Source organism: Scyliorhinus torazame, chromosome 24, assembly GCF_047496885.1.
Source record: "Scyliorhinus torazame isolate Kashiwa2021f chromosome 24, sScyTor2.1, whole genome shotgun sequence".
In the NCBI taxonomy this organism is placed as follows: domain Eukaryota; kingdom Metazoa; phylum Chordata; class Chondrichthyes; order Carcharhiniformes; family Scyliorhinidae; genus Scyliorhinus; species Scyliorhinus torazame.
This window is the reverse complement of record NC_092730.1, coordinates 46274180-46295976: the sequence shown is the minus strand read 5'-3', so window position 1 is coordinate 46295976 and position 21797 is coordinate 46274180. Positions and strand designations below refer to the sequence as shown.

Genomic DNA, 21797 nt, shown 5'->3' with positions numbered 1-21797 from the left:
CATAAAGCAGGGGGGTGCATAAAGCAGGGGTGTGCATAAAGCAGGGGAGTGCATAAAGCTGGGGAGTGCATAAAGCAGGGGAGTGCATAAAGCAGGGGAGTGCATAAAGCAGGGGGGTGCATAAAGCAGGGGGTGCATAAAGCAGGGGGGTGCATAAAGCAGGGGGGTGCATAAAGCAGGGGGGTGCATAAAGCAGGGGGGTGCATAAAGCAGGGGGGTGCATAAAGCAAGGGGGTGCATGAAGCAGAGGGATGTTTAAAGCAGGGGAGTGTGTAAAGCAGGGGGATGTTTAAAGCAGGGTAGTGGATAAAGCAGGGGGGTGTATGAAGCAGGGGGGGGTGTATAAAGCAGGGGAGTGTATAAAGCAGGGTGGTGAATAAAGTAGGGGGTGTATGAAGCAGGGGGAGTGTATAAAGCAGGGGAGTGAAAAAACCGCGGAGTGTATAAAGCAGGGGGATGAAAGCAGGGGGGTGTATAAAGCAGGGGAGTGAAAAAACCGCGGAGTGTATAAAGCAGGGGGATGAAAGCAGGGGGGTGTATAAAGCAGGGGAGTGTATAAAGCAGGGGGATGAAAGCAGGGGGGTGTATAAAACAGGGGAGTGCATAAAGCAGGGGTATGTATCAAACAGCGGGATGTATAAAGCAGGGGGGTGTATAAAGCAGGGGAGTGTATGAAGCAGGGGGGTGTATAAAGCAGGGGGGTGTATAAAGCAGGGGGGTGTATAAAGCAGGGGGGTGTATAAAGCAGGGGGGGTGTATAAAGCAGGGGGTGTATCAAGCAGGGGGGTGTATCAAGCAGGGGGTGTATAAAGCAGGGGGGCTGTATAAAGCAGGGGAGTGTCTAAAGCAGGAAGACGTATAAAGCAGGGGGATTTGTAAATGAGGGGAGTGTGTAGAGCAGTGGAGTGTGTAAAGCAGGGGGGTGTATAAAGCAGGGGTGTATGAAGCAGGGGAGTGTATGAAGCAGGGGGATGTATGAAGCAGGGGGATGTATGAAGCAGGGGGGGTGTATGAAGCAGGGGGGGTGTATGAAGCAGGGGGGGTGTATGAAGCAGGGGGGGTGTATGAAGCAGGGGGAGTGTATGAAGCAGGGGGAGTGTATGAAGCAGGGGGAGTGTATGAAGCAGGGGGAGTGTATGAAGCAGGGGGAGTGTATGAAGCAGGGGGAGTGTATGAAGCAGGGGGAGTGTATGAAGCAGCGGGAGTGTATGAAGCAGGGGGGTGTATGAAGCAGGGGGGTGTATGAAGCAGGGGGGTGTATGAAGCAGGGGGCGTATGATTAAGGGGGGTGTATAAAGCAGTGGGGTGCATAAAGCACGGGAGCGCATAATGCAGGGGGGCGTATAAAGCAGGGGAGTGTATAAAGCAGGGGAGTGTATAAAGCAGGGGAGTGTATAAAGCAGGGGAGTGTATAAAGCTGGGGGAGTGTATGAAGCAGGGGGAGTGTATGAAGCAGGGGGAGTGTATGAAGCAGGGGGAGTGTATGAAGCAGGGGGAGTGTATGAAGCAGGGGGAGTGTATGAAGCAGGGGGAGGGTATGAAGCAGGGGGAGGGTATGAAGCAGGGGGGTGTATGAAGCAGGGGGGTGTATGGAGCAGGGGGGGTGTATGAAGCAGGGGGAGGGTATGAAGCAGGGGGAGGGTATGAAGCAGGGGGGTGTATGAAGCAGGGGGGTGTATGAAGCAGGGGGAGTGTATGAAGCAGGGGGGTGTATAAAGCAGGGGGGTGTATGAAGCAGGGGGAGGGTATGAAGCAGGGGGGTGTATAAAGCAGGGGAGTGTATAAAGCAGGGGAGTGTATAAAGCAGGGGAGTGTATAAAGCAGGGGAGTGTATAAAGCAGAGGAGTGTATAAAGCAGGGGAGTGTATAAAGCTGGGGGAGTGTATGAAGCAGTGGGAGTGTATGAAGCAGGGGGAGTGTATGAAGCAGGGGGAGTGTATGAAGCAGGGGGAGGGTATGAAGCAGGGGGAGGGTATGAAGCAGGGGGAGGGTATGAAGCAGGGGGGTGTATGAAGCAGGGGGGTGTATGAAGCAGGGGGGTGTATGAAGCAGGGGGGTGTATGAAGCAGGGGGGTGTATGAAGCAGGGGGGTGTATGAAGCAGGGGGGTGTATGAAGCAGGGGGGGTGTATGAAGCAGGGGGGGTGTATGAAGCAGGGGGGTGTATGAAGCAGGGGGGGGTGTATGAAGCGGGGGGGGGGTTTAGGAAGCAGGGGGGTGTATGAAGCAGGGGGGGTGTATGAAGCAGGGGGGGTGTATCAGGCAGGGGGGTGTATCAAGCAGGGGGGTGTATCAAGCAGGGGGGTGTATCAAGCAGGGGGGTGTATCAAGCAGGGGGGTGTATCAAGCAGGGGGGTGTATGAAGCAGGGGGGTGTATGAAGCAGGGGGGTGTATGAAGCAGGGGGGTGTATAAAGCAGGGGGGTGTATAAAGCAGGGGGGTGTATGAAGCAGGGGGGTGTATAAAGCAGGGGGGTGTATAAAGCAGGGGGGTGTATAAAGCAGGGGGGTGTATAAAGCAGGGGGGTGTATAAAGCAGGGGGGTGTATAAAGCAGGGGGGGTGTATAAAGCAGGGGGGTGTATAAAACAGGGGATTGCATGAAGCGGGGGGATGCATAAAGCAGGGGACTGTACCAAGCAGGGGAGTGTCTAAAGCAGGAAGACGTATAAAGCAGGGGGATTTGTAAATGAGGGGAGTGTGTAGAGCAGTGGAGTGTGTAAAGCAGGGGGGTGTATAAAGCAGGGGTGTATGAAGCAGGGGAGTGTATGAAGCAGGGGGATGTATGAAGCAGGGGGATGTATGAAGCAGGGGGGGTGTATGAAGCAGGGGGGGTGTATGAAGCAGAGGGGGTGTATGAAGCAGGGGGGGGTGTATGAAGCAGGGGGGGGTGTATGAAGCAGGGGGGGTGAATGAAGCAGGGGGAGTGTATGAAGCAGGGGGAGTGTATGAAGCAGGGGGAGTGTATGAAGCAGGGGGAGTGTATGAAGCAGGGGGAGTGTATGAAGCAGGGGGAGTGTATGAAGCAGGGGGGTGTATGAAGCAGGGGGGTGTATGAAGCAGGGGGGCGTATGATTAAGGGGGGTGTATAAAGCAGTGGGGTGCATAAAGCACGGGAGTGTATAAAGCAGGGGAGTGTATAAAGCAGGGGAGTGTATAAAGCAGGGGTGTGTATAAAGCAGGGGGGTGTATAAAGCAGGGGTGTGTATAAAGCAGGGGAGTGTATAAAGCAGGGGAGTGTATAAAGCAGGGGAGTGTATAAAGCAGGGGAGTGTATAAAGCAGGGGAGTGTATAAAGCAGGGGAGTGTATAAAGCAGGGGAGTGTATAAAGCTGGGGGAGTGTATGAAGCAGGGGGAGTGTATGAAGCAGGGGGAGTGTATGAAGCAGGGGGAGTGTATGAAGCAGGGGGAGTGTATGAAGCAGGGGGAGGGTATGAAGCAGGGGGAGGGTATGAAGCAGGGGGAGGGTATGAAGCAGGGGGGTGTATGAAGCAGGGGGGTGTATGAAGCAGGGGGGGTGTATGAAGCAGGGGGGGTGTATGAAGCAGGGGGGTGTATGAAGCAGGGGGGTGTATGAAGCAGGGGGGGCTGTATGAAGCAGGGCGGGTGTATGAGGCAGGGGGGTGTATGAAGCAGGGGGGGTGTATCAGGCAGGGGGGTGTATCAAGCAGGGGGGTGTATCAAGCAGGGGGGTGTATCAAGCAGGGGGGTGTATCAAGCAGGGGGGTGTATGAAGCAGGGGGGTGTATGAAGCAGGGGGGTGTATGAAGCAGGGGGGTGTATCAAGCAGGGGGGTGTATCAAGCAGGGGGGTGTATCAAGCAGGGGGGTGTATCAAGCAGGGGAGTGCATCAAGCAGGGGAGTGCATCAAGCAGGGGGTGCATAAAGCAGGGGGTGCATAAAGCAGGGGGTGCATAAAGCAGGGGGGTGCATAAAGCAGGGGGGTGCATAAAGGAGGGGGGTGCATAAAGCAGGGGGGTGCATAAAGCAGGGGTGTGCATAAAGCAGGGGTGTGCATAAAGCAGGGGAGTGCATAAAGCAGGGGAGTGCATAAAGCAGGGGAGTGCATAAAGCAGGGGAGTGCATAAAGCAGGGGAGTGCATAAAGCAGGGGAGTGCATAAAGCAGGGGAGTGCATAAAGCAGGGGAGTGCATAAAGCAGGGGGGTGCATAAAGCAGGGGGGTGCATAAAGCAGGGGGGTGCATGAAGCAGGGGGGTGCATGAAGCAGGGGGGTGCATAAAGCAGGGGGGTGCATGAAGCAGAGGGATGTTTAAAGCAGGGGAGTGTGTAAAGCAGAGGGATGTTTAAAGCAGGGTAGTGGATAAAGCAGGGGGGTGTATAAAGCAGGGGGGGGTGTAAAGCAGGGGAGTGTGTAAAGCAGGGGAGTGTGTAAAGCAGGGGAGTGTGTAAAGCAGGGGAGTGTGTAAAGCAGGGGAGTGTGTAAAGCAGGGGGGATGTATAAAGCAGGGGGGTGTATGAAGCAGGGGGAGTGTATTAAGCAGAGGGATGTATAAAGCAGGGGAGTGAAAAAAACGCGGAGTGTATAAAGCAGGGGGGTGTATGAAGCAGGGGAGTGTATCAAGCAGGGGGGTGTATCAAGCAGGGGGGTGTATCAAGCAGGGGGGTGTATCAAGCAGGGGGGTGTATCAAGCAGGGGGGTGTATCAAGCAGGGGAGTGCATCAAGCAGGGGAGTGCATAAAGCAGGCAGTGCATAAAGCAGGCGGTGCATAAAGCAGGGGGTGCATAAAGCAGGGGGGTGCATAAGTGAGGGGGGTGCATAAAGGAGGGGGGTGCATAAAGGAGGGGGGTGCATAAAGCAGGGGTGTGCATAAAGCAGGGGAGTGCATGAAGCAGGGGAGTGCATAAAGCAGGGGAGTGCATAAAGCAGGGGGGTGTATGAAGCAGGGGGGTGTATGAAGCAGGGGGGTGTATGAAGCAGGGGGGTGTATAAAGCAGGGGGGTGTATAAAGCAGGGGACTGTACAAAGCAGGGGAGTCTCTAAAGCAGGAAGACGTATAAAGCAGGGGGATTTGTATACGAGGGGAGTGTGTAGAGCAGTGGAGTGTAAAAAGCAGGGCGATGTATGAAGCAGGGGAGTGTATAAAGCAGGGGGGTGTATGAAGCAGTGGGGTGTATAAAGCAGGGGGTTGTATAAAGCAGGGGGTTGTATAAAGCAGGGGGGCGTATAAAGCAGGGGGCGTATAAAGCAGGGGGGTGTATGAAGCAGGGGGGTGTTTAAAGCAGAGGGGCGTATAAAGCAGGGGGGCGTATAAAGCAGGGGGGCGTATAAAGCAGGGGGGTGTATAAAGCAGGGGACTGTACAAAGCAGGGGACTGTCTAAAGCAGGAAGACGTATAAAGCAGGGGGATTTGTAAACGAGGGGAGTGTGTAGAGCAGGGGGGTGTAAAAAGCAGGGGGGTGTATAAAGCAGCGGGGGTGTATAAAGCAGGGGGGTGTATAAAGCAAGGGGGGTATATCAAGCAGGGGGAGGTGTATGAAGCAGGGGGAGGTGTATGAAGCAGGGGAGTGTATGAAGCAGGGGGAGGTGTATGAAGCAGGGGGAGGTGTATGAAGCAGGGGGAGGTGTATGAAGCAGGGGGAGGTGTATGAAGCAGGGGGAGGTGTATGAAGCAGGGGGAGGTGTATGAAGCAGGGGGAGTGTATGAAGCAGGGGGAGTGTATGAAGCAGGGGGAGTGTATGAAGCAGGGGGAGTGTCTGAAGCAGGGGGAGTGTATGAAGCAGGGGGAGTGTATGAAGCAGGGGGTGTTTATGAAGCAGGGGGAGTGTATGAAGCAGGGGGAGTGTATGAAGCAGGGGGAGTGTATGAAGCAGGGGGAGTGTATGAAGCAGGGGGAGTGTATGAAGCAGGGGGAGTGTATGAAGCAGGGGGAGTGTATGAAGCAGGGGGAGTGTATCAAGCAGGGGGAGTGTATCAAGCAGGGGAGGGCATAAAGCAGGGGAGTGTGTAAAGTCGGGGAGTGTATAAAGCAAGGGGAAGTATAAACCAGGGGAGTGTATGAACCAGGTGAGTGTATGGAACCATGGGAGGATGCACAACAGGAGTGTGTGTAAAATGAGGAGTGTGTACAGCAGTTGAGTGTTCAAACCAGATGAGTGAGAAACCAGGAGAGCATGTAAACCAGGGGAGTGTGTGAAACTAGCGTGGTGTAAACCAGGGGATTGTGTAAATCAGGGGATTGCTTCACAGTGCCAGGTTCCAAGGTTTGATTCCCGCTTGGGTCGCAGCCTGTGCAGAGTCTGCACGTTTTCCCTGTGTCTGTGTGGGTTTCCTCCGGATGCTCCGGTTTCCTCCCACAAGTCCCGAAAGACATGCTTGTTATGTGAATTGGACATTCCCCCAATATTTTGTTTTCTGACTTGTCTCAGTAGAAACTTACGAATAATTCTGTATTTTTAAATCAGCTGTACTATCTGACTTTTTACTTGCACCAAAGGTTCACAACTTGTGAGGTTAAAGTGCTTCTGATACATTTTAATCCAACAAAGTTACAAAAAAGTGCAAATGGATACTTACACATTGCTGAATCTGTACCTAATTATTTCTATACTGATTACTTTACGAAAAGCTATTATCACAACAAGTTGATCCAACGTTCCATGATATGGCGGGGGGGGGGGCGAATTCTGGAAAATGATCCCACCTGCCCTCTCGTGTATCACTGTTGGATTGGACATGTTTATCTGGGACTTGAGGTCAATGTGAGTGTGACTGCTTCTGTTCTCTGTGACGGTGGAGTTGATGTTGTGTCTGTGTCTCTGCAATGTTGGATTAATATTGTACTTACTGTCAGTTAGAAGGAGACGGCGACACATACATTTTGCTGAGGAATCATCACCTTGTTCTTGGAACTCATTTCTTCATCTGTTGAACTAGGGGGAAGAAAGCATATCTCTTGTAAATCAGGGTCAGATGAGGCCAATGATAGATCAGTCTATTCTTTCAACTGATAATCACAGAATTGATAGTGCAAAAGGAGGCCATTCGGTTCATCGAGCCCATCTTTGTAAAGAGCGTTCCACGCCTCCACCCTTACCCAGTAACCCCGCCTAACCATGTGAAATGAAATGAAAATCGCTTCTTGTCACAAGTCGGCTTCAAATGAAGTTACTGTGAAAAGCCCCAAGACGCCACATTCACGTTGCTGAGGAATCATCATCTTGGAACTCATCTCTTCATCTGTTGGACTGGGCGGAAGATAACATCTCTCTTGTAAATCAGGATCAGATTAGGCCAATGATAGATCAATCTATTCTTTCAATTGATTATCAGTAAAATAAAGAAAATACTCTCCAAATCCTAACCCAGAATCAGACAAATAAGCCAGGCCCAGAAAGAGCTATCCCTTCCCCCCGCTCACTCCAAGTCCCGGAACAAGATCGTGCTCCGCTGCGCCTCTTGCAAACAGCCCCCGATTCTCCCTGAACTCCCCCCGAGTCAGTAATGATCTCTGAGCCTCTTTGCTCACACTCGCAAATGGATGTGCTGCTGCAATGAGAACGCTGTTCCTGGGCTGGAGGGGCTGCACATGCGCTCTCATCCTCAGTGATGACAGGCAGGGGGCGGGGTTACGCTGGGCGTGCGCAGATCCCCGCAGTAATTGCGCATTGAGAATCAATGGAAATATTTCTCATTTCACTGTCATCACATATAGAGCAAAACCTCCTATAGAGGAGGGGGCACTGTGTGTGGGGGGTTTTATCGGGTTTAACAACTGTCATAATATTTTTGTGTTGTTTTTTTTTCTTGTGTTTTTTTCCCTTGTGAGTGATGACCTGCTGCATTTATCTCCACGCAGCAGGATTAAAACCCTGCATCCACCGACTATTCTGGAGTGATGCACGGCGTGACAACTAAAGAAAAAATACAAAAATTAACTGAGGGACAAAAGCAAACCGGGGGGTGCTCCAAAAAGAAAGCAACTGGAGCAGAGCCCAAAAAGGAATCAGAAAGGAAACGGAAACGTAACAAAACCCGTTAAATTAAAGTGTGAAAATCAGGGTTGATGAGGCAGTCCAACCCCTACGGCGGCCACCGAGCACGGAAGGCCTCAAGTGTGCTCGTGGTCACCGCAAGCTCCCACTCCAGGGACACCCGGCCGCGAACGAGGCTGCGGAGGAGGGGCAGACAGTCAGGCCGGACAACCCCCTCGGTCGCCCGCTGCCTGGACCTATTAATGGCAAGTGTGGCCAGGCCCAGGAGCAGGTTCACAAGGAGGTCCTCCCCGCCTTCCCCGCTTCCCCACCTTCCCACACCAGATGTCCATAGATCAGGAGCGTGGGGCTTAAGTGCAAAGAAAACCTCAACAACAATATCATCAAAAAACTAAAAAAGGAGTGCAGCCTAAGACAGACAACAAACACATGCTCCACGGTCTCCACCAGGCCGCAAACGTGGCAGGTCTCTGGGGAGGCCGTGTGGTGATTTAACCGATGGTTGCACGACACTGCCTTGTGCAGCACCCTCCATCCCAGGTCCCCAAGTCTTATAGGGAAGACGCCTCCGTAGAGGGAACTCCAGTTGGGACCTCCGCTGCCGGACTGCAGCAAGGCACGCCAAGCCGTGTCCGGATGGCGGGCGAGGGCAAGGAGGTGGAAGGTGTGCAGCAGCAGGCTGTACAGGAAACCCATCTGCGCGGTACGAAAAGGCACGGGGGGTGTCTACATGAAGCGACTGGGGTTGTGGGGTACCGGCGCCCGGAAGGGGTTCCGGGGCCTGGGACCAACGTGGCATTCCGTCCGAGCAGGGGTCCGCTCAGACGGGATGCCACCGCACAACTGCGCCGTCTCGAGTCCAAGGGGCCGAGCACAACCATTTTGAGGCCTCGGATGGGCTTGGCCGCGTGCTGGATGGACACAGCACCGTGCTCGGCGAGCTCGTAGGGCGTCATCCAGTCCATTCCTCTGCCACCCTGCATGTCCCCGATCCTGGTCACCCCGCCATCCACAGCCCTCCGCTCCGCCAGCCACCGGAATGGATATTGGCGGAGGTGCGGATTCCTGAGCAGCGGCTCCCTTACGAGAGCCACTACTCCTGACAGCAGAGAGCTGTGGCACGTGGGGACCCTGTTCCAGACTTTGAGACGGTCCTGGTACAAGACGGGCAGCATCAACAAAGAATTCTGAAGACCATGCTGGTCAACGTCGTAGTTCAGGCCGTGCACCTGGCAGAAGAAATATGTCGCCAAGGCACACCATCGTGGAGGAGGCTCAACGTCCAGGTATCGCTGCAGAGTCTGAAGGTGGAAAGTCGTGATCTGGATGCGAAGGCACACCAGCGCCTGACCGCCCTCCGCAAGCGGGAGACTCCAGACCTCCGCAGCGACCCAGTGCAATCCATTGTCCCAGAAGAACCGAATCAGAGTTCTCAGGATGCCTGTCACAAAGTCAGGGGGAGGGGTCAAAGTGACCAGCCGGTACCACAACATGGAAGCTATCAGCTGGTTTATGATGAGAACTCGACCCCTGTAGGACAGCTCTCGGAGCAGTCCTGGCCAACGTCCCAGGCGAGCGGTGATCTTGGTCTCCAACTCCTGCCAGTTCACCGGCCAGGCTTCCTCTGCCGGGCAAAGATGGGCTCCCAGGTCGAGGATGTTGGTCCAAGTCGATGTTGGACCGGCTCCAGCTGAAGGCCTGAGCTCCTCTGGGAGGGGGTCCATCTGCCACGGACCGACCAGGAGTCCGGAACATTTTAGCCCGGTTGATCCCAGCAGAAGATGAGGCGGAGTACACAGCCTGGCACTCTCGCATCCTCCGCAGGTCACCGGGGTCAATGAACATGAGCAGCACATCATCAGCGTAAGCCAAAACGACCACCGCCATGCCCAGCTCACGCAGAACCAGCCCCGACAACCTCTTCCGCAGGAGGCGCAGGAAAGGCTCCATGCAGAGAGAATAAAGTTGGCCGGGCAAGGGGCAGCCCTGACGCACACCTCTCCCAAAGCGAAGGGGCGCCATCAGGGACAGGTTAACCTTAATCAGACACTCCGAGGCAGCGTACAGTAATCGGATCCGGGCGACAAAGTGCGTCCTGAACCAGAAGGCTCGCAGAGGCCCGAGCAAATAATCGTGCCCCACCCTGTCGAACGCCCTCTCCTGGTCAAGAGACAGGTAGGCGCTCAACATCCCAGTCGTCTGGGAATGATGGATGTCCCGGACCAGATGGATATTATGGTAAATGGTGCGGTCCGGGACGGTGTGGGACTGTCAGGGTGGATCATGGTAAATGGTGCGGTCCGGGACGGTGTGGGACTGTCAGGGTGGATCATGTGGTCCAGCACAGGGCCACGGCGCAAAGACATGACCGTGGCAATTATTTTGTAGTCCGTGCTGAGGAGAGAGACCGCTCGCCTGTTTTTGGGTCGGCGGAAATCCCCTTTCTTGGGCAGCAGGGCAATAACGGCCCTGCGCCACGAAAGGGGCATCTCCCCAGTCACGATACATTCCCCAGGACCCCCGCGTAGTCGCTCCCCAGGACGTCCCAGCATGCACTGAAGAACTCCGCGGTCAGCCCGTCCAGCCCTGGGGTCTTGCCCCTTGACAAGCTGTCGAGGGCGCCGGTCTTGATGATTGACGGTTTGGTCGAGACCCCGACACCCTCCGGGCCGACCTGCGGCAGGTCCTCCCACAGAACTCTGCAAGCGTCCTCGCTGCACGGATCCGGAGTATAGAGGTCAGAATAAAAGTCCCTGATTAGGGTCCTGACCCCCTCCGGATCCGAGACGAGGGACCGTCGTCGGCCGACTGGCCCTGCATCCTCTTTCCAGCGAGTAGAAGGGGGAGCCACGGTCCATGTCTGTCAGGAGACGGATCCGTGACCTCACATACGCGCCGTGGGACCCGACAAGTTGCAGGTCCCGCAGCACGCCCGTCTTCTCCCTGTACAGCAGCCCCAGGGCCGGGTCCTCATCGGGCTGAGGGAGACGTGACTCCAGATGGAAGACTTCTTCAGCCAATTTGGCGATCATGTATTTCCGCCCCGGCATCGACCGCTTCGTGTACACCTGACAGAAGGCGCGGACATGAGTCTTGCCCAAGTCCCACCATAGCCTCAAGGAGGGGAAGCCACCCTGCTTCTTTCTCCAGCCGGCCCAGAAACGGCAAAGCGATTCCAGGAACCTCTTGTCCTCCAGCAGCAGGTTGTTAAAGTGCCAGTACGCGGACCGTGCCTGAGCGCGGAGCTGGCCAAGCCCCGCCTGACGAATGTGATATAAAATAGTTACTTTAGAGTTACTAGTTAATGTAATGTAGAAATAAGCCACTTTGATTCTGGCAGTTAGGGACAAAGGGGTTTGAGACCGCATGGAAAAAGCAGGAAGAGGTGTGTCTATGAGAGTGATGCTGCATTGATAGGGGCCAGAGAAAGGGATTGGAAGTGAGCCAATCAGAATAGATCGAACAGGTCAGGAGGGACATAGGCTGACCTATGTCCGTCGAGTATGTGAAACTTGATACCATTTGAATTGATTTTGCAGAGATCCCTTTGTCTTTTAGTTCAGTCGTTTTCTGGGGTGTAAGAGGCTGGATGTCTCTTACGTTTCTGTAAGATGATTCAAGCTTGCAAGCTAAATAAATAACTTCTTTTTACGTGCAAATCCATCTCAACTTTTATTGAGGCCAGACTGACAGAGAAAGAAATTTGGGGATCAACATTTGGTGCCGAAAACCGGGATTTCTCTAGGCGATCCTGATCCAACTGCGAAATCAGAATTAGACTGATTATGAACAGGAGGATGGGGAACAAAGGGCCCTCAATGTAGAACTGGAAAACGACCGCGCATTGATTGTTCCCTTCTTCTTATCGTCTGATTAGTCTGGTCACTCGCGGTTGGCACAGAAAGACCGCCTCGACGAAATCACAGGTCAGTCTGGGGATTAGCACTTTAATTGATGGGATTTCATATTGTTGTTTCGGCTTGGGTTAGGGTTTTGGGCTGATGGGACTTTAATAATGAAGGTTCAGTCTATTATATGGGTTCAGAGGCTGATGTGACTTCATTAATGAAGGTTCAGTCTATTATATGGGTTCAGAGGCTGATGTGACTTCATTAATGAAGGTTCAGTCTATTATATGGGTTCAGGGGCTGATGTGACTTCATTAATGAAGGTTCAGTCTATTATATGGGTTCAGGGGCTGATGAGACTTCAATAGATGGAGGTTCAGTCCAGTATAACTTTTTAAATCTGAAGATGGTTCAACTCTATGTGTGAGTGTTTTAAATATATAGTTGATTAAGCTAAAATTGTCTCCTTGGACTGTAAAGTTCCGAGGTCTAGTTGAGATTGTGAGGAATGCTGCATATTGGTTGAAGCAGAAGTCTCTCAAAGGGTTAACAGCAGCAGGCGGAGTTGAAAACAGACAGTGCTTCTCACTCAGGCTTTGAGATAACAGCAGCAGCCGTAGTGTAATCGGATACCTTTCCTTTGAGTCAGTGAACACCAGCAAAGTTACGTTTTGAATTAATTAAAGGAAACCAGTGGGTTTCTCCACCTCTTTGATAAAAGTTATTATTTTCGAAAGCAATTGATTGAAATTGCCAGAATCTTAAGTTTTACTTACTTGAAATAATGTTTATCTCATTTTATCTGGAGATTAATAGAAACTTAAAGAAGATCATGGACACCATTTTAAAAAGTGTCAATCTGGAGATGATAGTTGATTTTGCTAATACTTATGTGTATGTAAAAGAAAAAAAACTTGTTAAAAGAAAAATTGTTAAGATAAAGAAATAATTAAGTTGTAAATGTTATACAAGTTTGTGTTAAGCAAATTGTAAATTTAGTTCTGAGTTGAGATCAGAGCTAAGCTTGCAAGTTGCAGTAATTCAATTTGAATTTTCAAACATTTTTAAGTTTAAAAAAAAAAGAGAGCAAATAGAGAAAAGAAGGACACAGATCTTGAATGCGTTGAATAGCACATTTCAAAGGCCCATAAATCTTTCTGTTATCTTAGACCTAAAACCTAGGAAGATTGACGAGGCAGAGGAATTTCTGGAGCGTTTTAATGAAATCTACCGGGGGCAGTCAGGCGATTTGCTGTATCAAAATGGTCAGAATTCCCCTCAATACTGTGCTATGTTAATGCATTGCCTACCACCTTCTGTGGTTACTGCTGTGAAATGTAATAACATGAATTGGACAGAGAACGACCCTTCCCAGATGGCAAGGGCAGTCAGATTTTACTGGAAGGAGGGTGTAGGCCAAGAAGGAGGCTCAGTTACAAAGGTTAAGACTGAGTATGTAATGAAAAAGGATGATCTGCGACCCCAACAAGCGGCAGAAATGGTAGTTTACCGGCAGGAGCTCCAATATAGTGACTTTGGGTGGGTGGATCAGCGAAGAGGAGGATGAGACAACAGTGCTATATTTCTATCACCCCCCAGTGGTGGACGTTAGACGTTGAACAGTCACTGCATCACGTTACCCTGGCCTATGACAGAACTGGACGAAACAGGGAGTTGGAGGACAAATACCGGCCATTACTTGAGACCGAATGGCCAGTCAAGGTTACAGCCACAGTCACGGGAAAAGAAGGTACAGCCGATTTTGTTACAATATCACCACATTTATGGCCACAGTCAGCTTCGGTAAGCCCTCATATTACACGTCAGGTCCATGACCAGTACCATGCCAGGGATATGGGGCGAATGGTCAGCATCTTACCGCAGCTCGTCAGAATAGGTATGAGATATACCTTTTGAACAATCCACGTCTGACATTTAAATACTGTACCACTATCAATCCAGCCTGTTTTCTTAGTGGTCCCCCTGTCCATGAAGACGCACCTGGCCACGACTGTTTAGCCTTGATTCAGGAAACTACCACAATAAGGGGCGATTTGAGTGACATTTCGTCAGAACAACCTGACATGATTATGTGTGGTCAAATATCCCACCGGGGTTTAGTTAATGACCTACTGCAGGCCCTCCTTATGCCCGCGCAGATTTCCGTTATTAAATGCGCTGCCCACACGAATGGTACAACCCCAGTTGACGTTGGTAATGAACGAGCAGATCGTGCAGCGCGCACAGCTGCACAAATTCAGCAAGTGATGGTGCCTAAGATGTTAAGTCAGACTAAACGATCTACTATGAATATGTCTGCTTCTGACAAGCGAATGCCAACCATCCAAGACGTCATAAGGTTACAGGAGGACGCTCCTGAGAGTGATAAACAAATGTGGAAACGGTTAGGTTGTACATATGATTCTGTTTCCTCTTTATGGACCACGCCTGCACATCAGACTTGTATGTCTGATGCGCTGGCTTTATGGGTGATTGAATGTGTACACTTTGCAACTCATTGTGGGGCTCGAGGGACTAGTGATTTGTTGCTTGACACTTGGTGGCACCCTAAAATGCAGGGGTTGGCCCAAAGTATCAGTAATCGGTGTTTGATTTGTCAGCAATATAACACCGGAAAAGGTATCCCTTGTGGGAAGGGGCAAACCCCGTTGCCCAGTGGTCCCTTTGAGACGCTCCAAATGGATTACATTGAGTTGGAAAGGTGTCAATGTTACAAATATGTTTTGGTCATTGTGGATGTGTTCAGCAAATGGGTCGAGGCGTATCCGACTATCTATAGTAAAGCTGCTCCTGTGGTTAAAGTCTTGATGAGGGAAATCATTCCCCGGTACGGTATACCAGCTCAGTTAAGTTCTGATAATGGGCCTCATTTTATTGGACAAATTAACAAGGAGTTTTGCTCCCAGTTGGGCATACGCCAGCAGTTACACTGTCCTTACAGACCGCAGGCGGCCGGGTTGGTTGAGAGACACAATCAGACCCTCAAAACTAAATTGGCAAAATTAAGAGCAGACACGGGACTGACATGGCTTAAGTTGCTCCCCGTTGCCCTCTTCCAGCTGCGGGTTACACCTGCGGGACCAGCCCGGCTCTCTCCCGCCGAGATTCTTTATGGCAGGCCTCTTCGAACTCCTTGGAGCCTGCAGGTTCCCAGACGGGTTCAGTTTCATCAGATGACTGAAGAAATGACCACCTATGTTCTAGCCCTTACGCAAGTGCTCAAGGAACTCCATGGCCAAGTCCGCGCGGCTCACCAGCCATTGCCCCAGTACCTAGCTCACTTTCAGTCCAGCCCGGTAGTTATGTCATGGTCAAAAATTGGACTAGGAAGGGGTCGGAGCCGCGATGGGATGGGCCCTTCCAAGTTCTCCTTACCACCCCCACAGCAGTTAAAGTGGAGGGGCGAAGTGCTTGGTTCCACCTACATCACTGTAAATTGAGTCCATCTCCACTACTGTAAAAGGTCGGATACTAACCTGCCTCCCTTCTCCAGTGCTATTTTACAGGTGTGGAGCATGATGGAGTGGCTACGCATCGTCTGTCTGATATTTGGCCTCACTTCGCTTGGCGTGTTATTGGCGATGGATATGGAAAAGGGGAATATTATGTATCTGTGTAGCCCCAACCAATCTACAAGGATACATCACCTATGCAAAGGTGATGTTCTTCGCTGCCCCCATATACGAGGACATGGTATCGACTCATGGAAGGTCATCAAAGTTAAGGAGAATGCAGGAGTCATGAAGCAGCTGCACCGGTCCCGGCGATGGGAAGGGAACATTATATGGACATTGCCTTGTTTTTGGAATACATGTAAATTTGATTTTGGATGTGTTAAAAGTGGTACAATAAAGGTAAAATCAGGCTGTCAGAAGAGTGTAGGAAGAGACCATGAGAAAGAGAAAGGGACTAGAGAGAGGACGGGGCGTGTGAGAAGGGAAGTACAGCTAGAACGTAGGTTACCGGGAGATACACTTAAGTTAGTTAAAGGCCAAACTGAGGAAAACCCGGGTAGTAAACTTTGGGAGCCCTCGGGGCAACAACCAAGGAGTTGTCTCAGCTACGGTTGTTTGCAATGCAGAACCGGCGTGCTCTTGACTATCTTCTGGCCCGTGAGGGTGGGGTATGCGCCATAGTACAGGGCAAGTGTATCATGGGTGTTCAAGACTTGACCGCTAACATTACTAAATTTATGGATCGCATACGGGATCACTTGGATGGGATGCAGGATCCTGACTCTTGGGGTAACTGGGGATTTGGAGGATGGAAGGACTGGTTGATAAATATGGCCATGTATCTAGTGGTAGCTATCGGCTGCATCTTTGTGGGCCTGGCCATCCTTAAATGTGTGATGGGTAGAATGCGGGGTGCACTAGATCAGATCACCGCCCCAATCACCGGAAAAAAAAATTAACTGTTAAAATCCATGAGGGTGAGGCAGATGAAGGGGGGCTAAGACAGGAATTGGAAATGCAGCGACGGATCTTTTTAGATGAGGAACCGTAGCTATGGATTGGATAGTTCGGTTATCATGGAATGATAAAAGGAGGGAATGACGAATGTGATATAAAATAGTTACTTTAGAGTTACTAGTTAATGTAATGTAGAAATAAGCCACTTTGATTCTGGCAGTTAGGGACAAAGGGGTTTGAGACCGCATGGAAAAAGCAGGAAGAGGTGTGTCTATGAGAGTGATGCTGCATTGATAGGGGCCAGAGAAAGGGATTGGAAGTGAGCCAATCAGAATAGATCGAACAGGTCAGGAGGGACATAGGCTGACCTATGTCCGTCGAGTATGTGAAACTTGATACCATTTGAATTGATTTTGCAGAGATCCCTTTGTCTTTTAGTTCAGTCGTTTTCTGGGGTGTAAGAGGCTGGATGTCTCTTACGTTTCTGTAAGATGATTCAAGCTTGCAAGCTAAATAAATAACTTCTTTTTACGTGCGAATCCATCTCAACTTTTATTGAGGCCAGACTGACAGAGAAAGAAATTTGGGGATCAACACGCCCACACCAGGTGGTCATCCGAGCACAGCACCTGCTCCACAGAGGCCGCCTGAACACTGGGCAAGAACCTCCTAGAAATGTAAAGACGGTCGATTCTGGACGCTCCCAACAAAGGGCCCACAAATGTGTCCACCTGAGATTCAGGATGGAGAGTTCTCCAGGCGCCCACCAAGTCGAAGGACCTGACCAGGTCCCTTAACTTCATCACCGCCTGCATGCTGCACTAGACTCTACCACGGTCCTTGTCCTGGAGGGTGCAATTGAAATCCCCTCCAAGGATGATGCACTCGCCCACAGGAATGGTGCCAAGAAGAGTGGACACTTTGTCAAAGAAAGTTGTTTGCTGCGGCCCGGCCAGGGAGCCTATACATTCACAAAGTGACGCACCACGTCCCCGTCGAGGACCGTTAAATGCAACAGACGGCCTGGCACTGGCTCCTTGACCCTCAAGATCTCCAGCTGAAAATGGAAATCATCAAGATAGCCACCCCGCCCGAACGTGGGGCCAAGTGACTCATGAAGACTCCCCCTTGCCACTCCAGGGTTCACTTAGCTTTGTCCTCCGGAATGGCGTGGGTTTCTTGCAGGAAGCACACCCCATACTTTGCGTCCCAGAGGACAGAGAAGCACTGCAAACGGTGATGCGCGTCCCTGCTGCCGTGGATGTTGAGTCTCGCTATGGTTACCTCCAAGTCAGTTGTAGCGTGTGTCCTTCACCAATCACCCATAACTCTACTCAGAGGGAGTAGAGGGTTGTTGCCCCCTCTACTCCCTCAGGAGTCCCCCGAGGAACAGAACAGCCTGTCGCTGCTCCCCCTGGTCCGAGTCGATCCCACCCCCAGGATCACCCTCAGGCGGGTTCCTCGCAGGCTCCCCCCCCCCTCGATTCAGAGTCCGTGGCGACACCAACCCCGCCGTCGATGCCGGGCCCTCGGAAAGACCCGGAAAGACCCCCTGGAACAGCTCCGGGATGGATCCTGGGCTCCTTCGCATCGTCTGCTTGGGCCTTGTGAGCGGGGAGCCTTCCTCGCCGTCACCCGCCCACGACCCGAAGATATAGGGGCTCTGATGGCTGCCGCATGCCCCCAGCGATGAACAAAAGGTATTCGGGAGTAAAACTGCACCGGGCAGAACAAGCATTTGGGGGGGTCACGTCTCCCCCCGCCCCCAGGCCTCCCTGCTCGAGGGACGACGGCAGCTCGGTCACCTCAGCGGCTGCTTTGGCCTTCTTTTTAACGGGGCTGGGCATCAGGGTGATGGAAATAAACACAGGAGATACCCAACCCCGCTCGCCTGGGGAGGGGGGAGCGAGATCCACCACCACCTCCAACCCAGGCCGCTGGCGCTTGCGGTGGGCAAGCTGATGTTGCTGCGGGGCCACTACTGCTGGAAGGCCCTCGGCAGCAACCACCCCCCCACCCTCTGCAATGCCCCCCCCCCCCTCCGCATCGCCGAGCCCCTGGGACTGTGGTGGGGCCGGAACAGTATCCAGCTCGGGACTGTACACAGGGTCCCCACCGCCCTCCGGAGCCCGTGTGTTGGTCTCTCCAGGCCCCTCATGTTGTTGTGAGGTGGCGGCGGCATCGCGAGGTGAGGCTGCGGCCTCTGTGTTGGTTGGGACGGGCACGGGGTCAGTACTCGTGATGGGGCCAAGGTGTGGGTGGGCCCGGTCCGACCATCGCGCCGTCTTCCGTTTGGCCTTTTTAGGCCGCCAACAGCCGAGGTGTTGTCAGGGGCCGGCTGCTGGGCAGACAGAGGTGGTAGAGGAGAGGGGGGCAGTGCCAGCCATGGCCGGCCTGGAGATGTTGTTGGCAGTGGCCGTTAGGGTGGGGCAGTTCCGGCGAATATGCCCCAGCCCACTTCAGGCATGGCACCGCATGCCATCCGCAGACCAGATCACTTTATGGTTCTTCCCTTGGTGGGGAGCCACAAATCCTCCCTCCATGACCTCCTCCCGGGTCAGGCAGACAAAACCCTGACGCCGGAAGGAGTATTCATGACAGAGGGAAGTGTCCCGCAGGCCGAGTGTCAGCGGCGCCACCCCGGACCTGACCTCCCCCAGGAAGTTGAGATGGGGAGGAGGAGCTCGGTGGGGAGGTAGAGCGGGACGTTTGAAGGAATGACACATTCGGCGGTGGCCTCCAGTGGGTCCACCACCACGTGTGCCCCACCCACTGTGAGCCCCCTTTCCAGGACACGGTAGACCGCCTGCTCGGCCCGCAGGAAAAACACGGCCTGACCGGAAGATTTCCGGGGAGGGTGGAGGTGTGGGGCTAGGGTTCAGGTGTGAGCTTAGGTAGTTGGGGAGGGCTGGTTTAGCACAGTGGGCTAAGCAGCTGGCTTGTAATGCAGAACACGTCCAGCAGCGTGGGTTCAATTCCCATGCCGGACTCCCCGAACAGGCGCCGGAATGTGGCGACTGGGGCTTTTCACAGTAACTTCATTGAAGCCTACTTGTGACAATCTATTATTATTAATATGCTCTTTCCAAGGGCCGTTGCAGACTTGATGGGCCGAATGGCCACTGTAGACTCGATGAAATCTATGAACTCAGCTCCAGCTCCAGTTGAAAGCTTCTCCAGTCTCCACTTGAATTGTTGACAAACAGTTCGGAGCAGTTTGCAGCACTTTCTCTGTAATGAGCACCATGACATACTGACAAAGCTGGATTTTAAAATTCTTCTTCAGTAACTGCATGTTTACCAATAATAATTCTTATAATGTTTAATTGCTCAGGTCTCTTCTTGTAGTATGAGACCTGGTCTTGTCCTGATGTCTGAAACTGCCTTTTCCATTCTGCTTCAGTTATAAATGTTCTTATCTGTAACATATGTACTACATCAATGACATTAGATCAGTTAGTCCTGGTAAATGAAGGAAAAGTGGATGAACTGAATCAGCAGAATTTTACAGAGCAGTACTTTTAAACCGTTTTTACCTGCGACCCATTTTAACCAATCGGCTATCCCTTGGGACCCATGCTGGCCAGCCTTTGGGACCCACACCAGCTGACCTCCGTGACCCACTATGTTCTCTTACCTTTAATCCAGTAGGTGAACTTGCTTGGTCCTTATGATCTCTTTCCAATCAGGTTTAGAGGAGAGGGCAGTGCATGTATCAGGTGCAGAGTTCAGCTGGTTCCTGTGTGCTGTCTTCATCCTTTTGAGGATGAAAAATCCAACCTTGAACATGTAGATCCTTGTGATGTGTAATAGCAAAAGAATGCTTGTTTTACTCCGTACTGGGTACTCCTCGGAGACTCTACGCTGGAACTCTGAAAACCTCATGGAGTTGTGCCGTATTTTTAATGTGCTGTCAGAGGTAAGGTGCAGAAGCTCAGTTTGTACATTTGGAGTCAGCTATAAATCAGTAAATTGAGTCTGGGGTCTCAAACTCAAAGGGAGTTTTCACCAACTAATTCTCTCTCAAAATCTGAAACTTCTCTGGAAAATAGCGATTAAAAACTGTTGTTCAGTGCAGCCAGTCTATCGACAGTTCCCTTCCTAACCGTTTTCTTCAAGATGTCATTGCAGTGTGGGGAACATGTAGTAGGTTTGGCTTTCTACGCGCAGTTTCCTAACGTTCAATTACTTTTGGAAAGCATCAAATTCTTCACAGCGCCAAAAGCAATCATCCTCCTTCCCTGACAATTTGCGGTTCAGTGTGTTTAGAATTGAAAAGATGTCTGCAAGGTAAGACATAGAGAGCTTCCACGTTTCATCAGCAAACAAATCAGCCAGAGGAGATCCTGATTTGCATTGGCACAATTTATAAAGACATACCTTCAAATATCACCTTTATTCTGCTGTGTTCCTGTTTCCAGCTTCTTCTTAATGGGTTGTTGAGCAGAGGCCGTGGAGCTCACCCCAGCTCTGCTTTGTGTTGCTGTGGACTCTCCTCAGCGACTCTCTCCCACAGATTTAGATGTGTGATCCGGGCCTGTTTGTGTCTCTGACCCTCTCTTCCTTGTTACAAAACCGTCCATTTTCAATTCTTCACAGCTGCCAGCTACAAAATGGAGGATCTGCTCTCTGGCGCCGCTTCAACCTGCTGTTGCTTCAAAGAAGCTGCCCTTGGACAGCCCGCTGACGTCAGGAGGAGGCGGTCCGGCCCGCTGTGTACCGCGCATGCGCACCGCCTGATCGGGCTGAGTGGGCACGCATGCGCGGTATAGCCGGCATCCGGGACAGCCCCTGGAGTGACGTGTTATTACCAGCAGAGAGAATGTGCTGCTGCCGGCAGAGGGAGGCCCAGAGTCAGAGCAATGTGTCAATTAGGGGAATCTGACTGGCCACAGAAGTTTGTGGATGGGCGGGGCAGTTGCTCTAATTGGGTACCTGAAACAACAAATCAGATGCTCGTAGACGTCTGAGCATTCTAAATTCACCAATGGCGACTTGGTCTCTCACCCATCCTTCATTAACATAGTTCACTGAGTTAGTCGAGAAAAGAACAGTTGTGTGGCAGTTCTCAGTTATTGTGTGTCTGCAGTTTGCTCTGACCATGGCTGAGGACAAGAAAGCTCCAGCTCCCAAGAAGGGCGCTAAGAAAACCCAGAAGAAGGTACCAGTGAAGGGCAACAAGAAGAGGAGACGAGCCAGGAAGGAGAGTTACTCCATCTACATCTACAAAGTGATGAAGCAGGTTCACCCCGACACCGGCATCTCCTCCAAGGCCATGAGCATCATGAACTCCTTCGTCAACGATATTTTCGAGCGCATCGCGGGTGAGGCTTCCCGCCTGGCCCATTACAACAAGCGCAGCACCATCAGCTCCCGGGAGATCCAGACCGCCGTGCGCCTGCTGCTGCCCGGGGAACTGGCCAAGCACGCCGTGTCGGAAGGGACAAAGGCGGTGACCAAGTACACCAGCTCCAAGTAAAACTGTTCTCAAACTCATCAAACCCAACGGCTCTTTTAAGAGCCACCCACAATTTCTGGAAAGCTGCCAAACCATCGTTTTTA

At 51.9% G+C, this 21797-nt stretch overlaps 2 protein-coding genes across 2 annotated transcripts in view; one reads left to right on the top strand and one right to left on the bottom strand.

Moving 5' to 3' along the window:
- The window catches only part of LOC140400041 (histone H2B-like), a 156771-nt gene extending 135863 nt beyond the window's left edge, over positions 1 to 20908 (bottom strand). The window contains exons 1-2 of the transcript XR_011937999.1: positions 19873 to 20908; positions 6808 to 6892 (exon numbers count right to left, since the gene is read on the bottom strand). The gene's annotated coding sequence lies outside the window, so the exon portion shown is untranslated. The remainder of the gene's footprint in view (positions 1 to 6807; positions 6893 to 19872) is intronic.
- A 394-nt stretch (positions 20909 to 21302) lies between these two features.
- LOC140400137 (histone H2B 7-like) lies at positions 21303 to 21740 on the top strand. The gene has a single exon (XM_072489611.1). It carries the CDS (start codon positions 21337 to 21339, stop codon positions 21712 to 21714), a length of 378 nt encoding a protein of 125 aa, XP_072345712.1. The 5' UTR covers positions 21303 to 21336; the 3' UTR covers positions 21715 to 21740.
- Positions 21741 to 21797: the final 57 nt, after the last annotated feature.

Coding starts and splice junctions, on each gene's coding strand:
- LOC140400137 (XM_072489611.1), top strand. CDS start 21,337: ATGGCTGAGGACAAGAAAGCTCCAGCTCCCAAGAAGGGCGCTAAGAAA.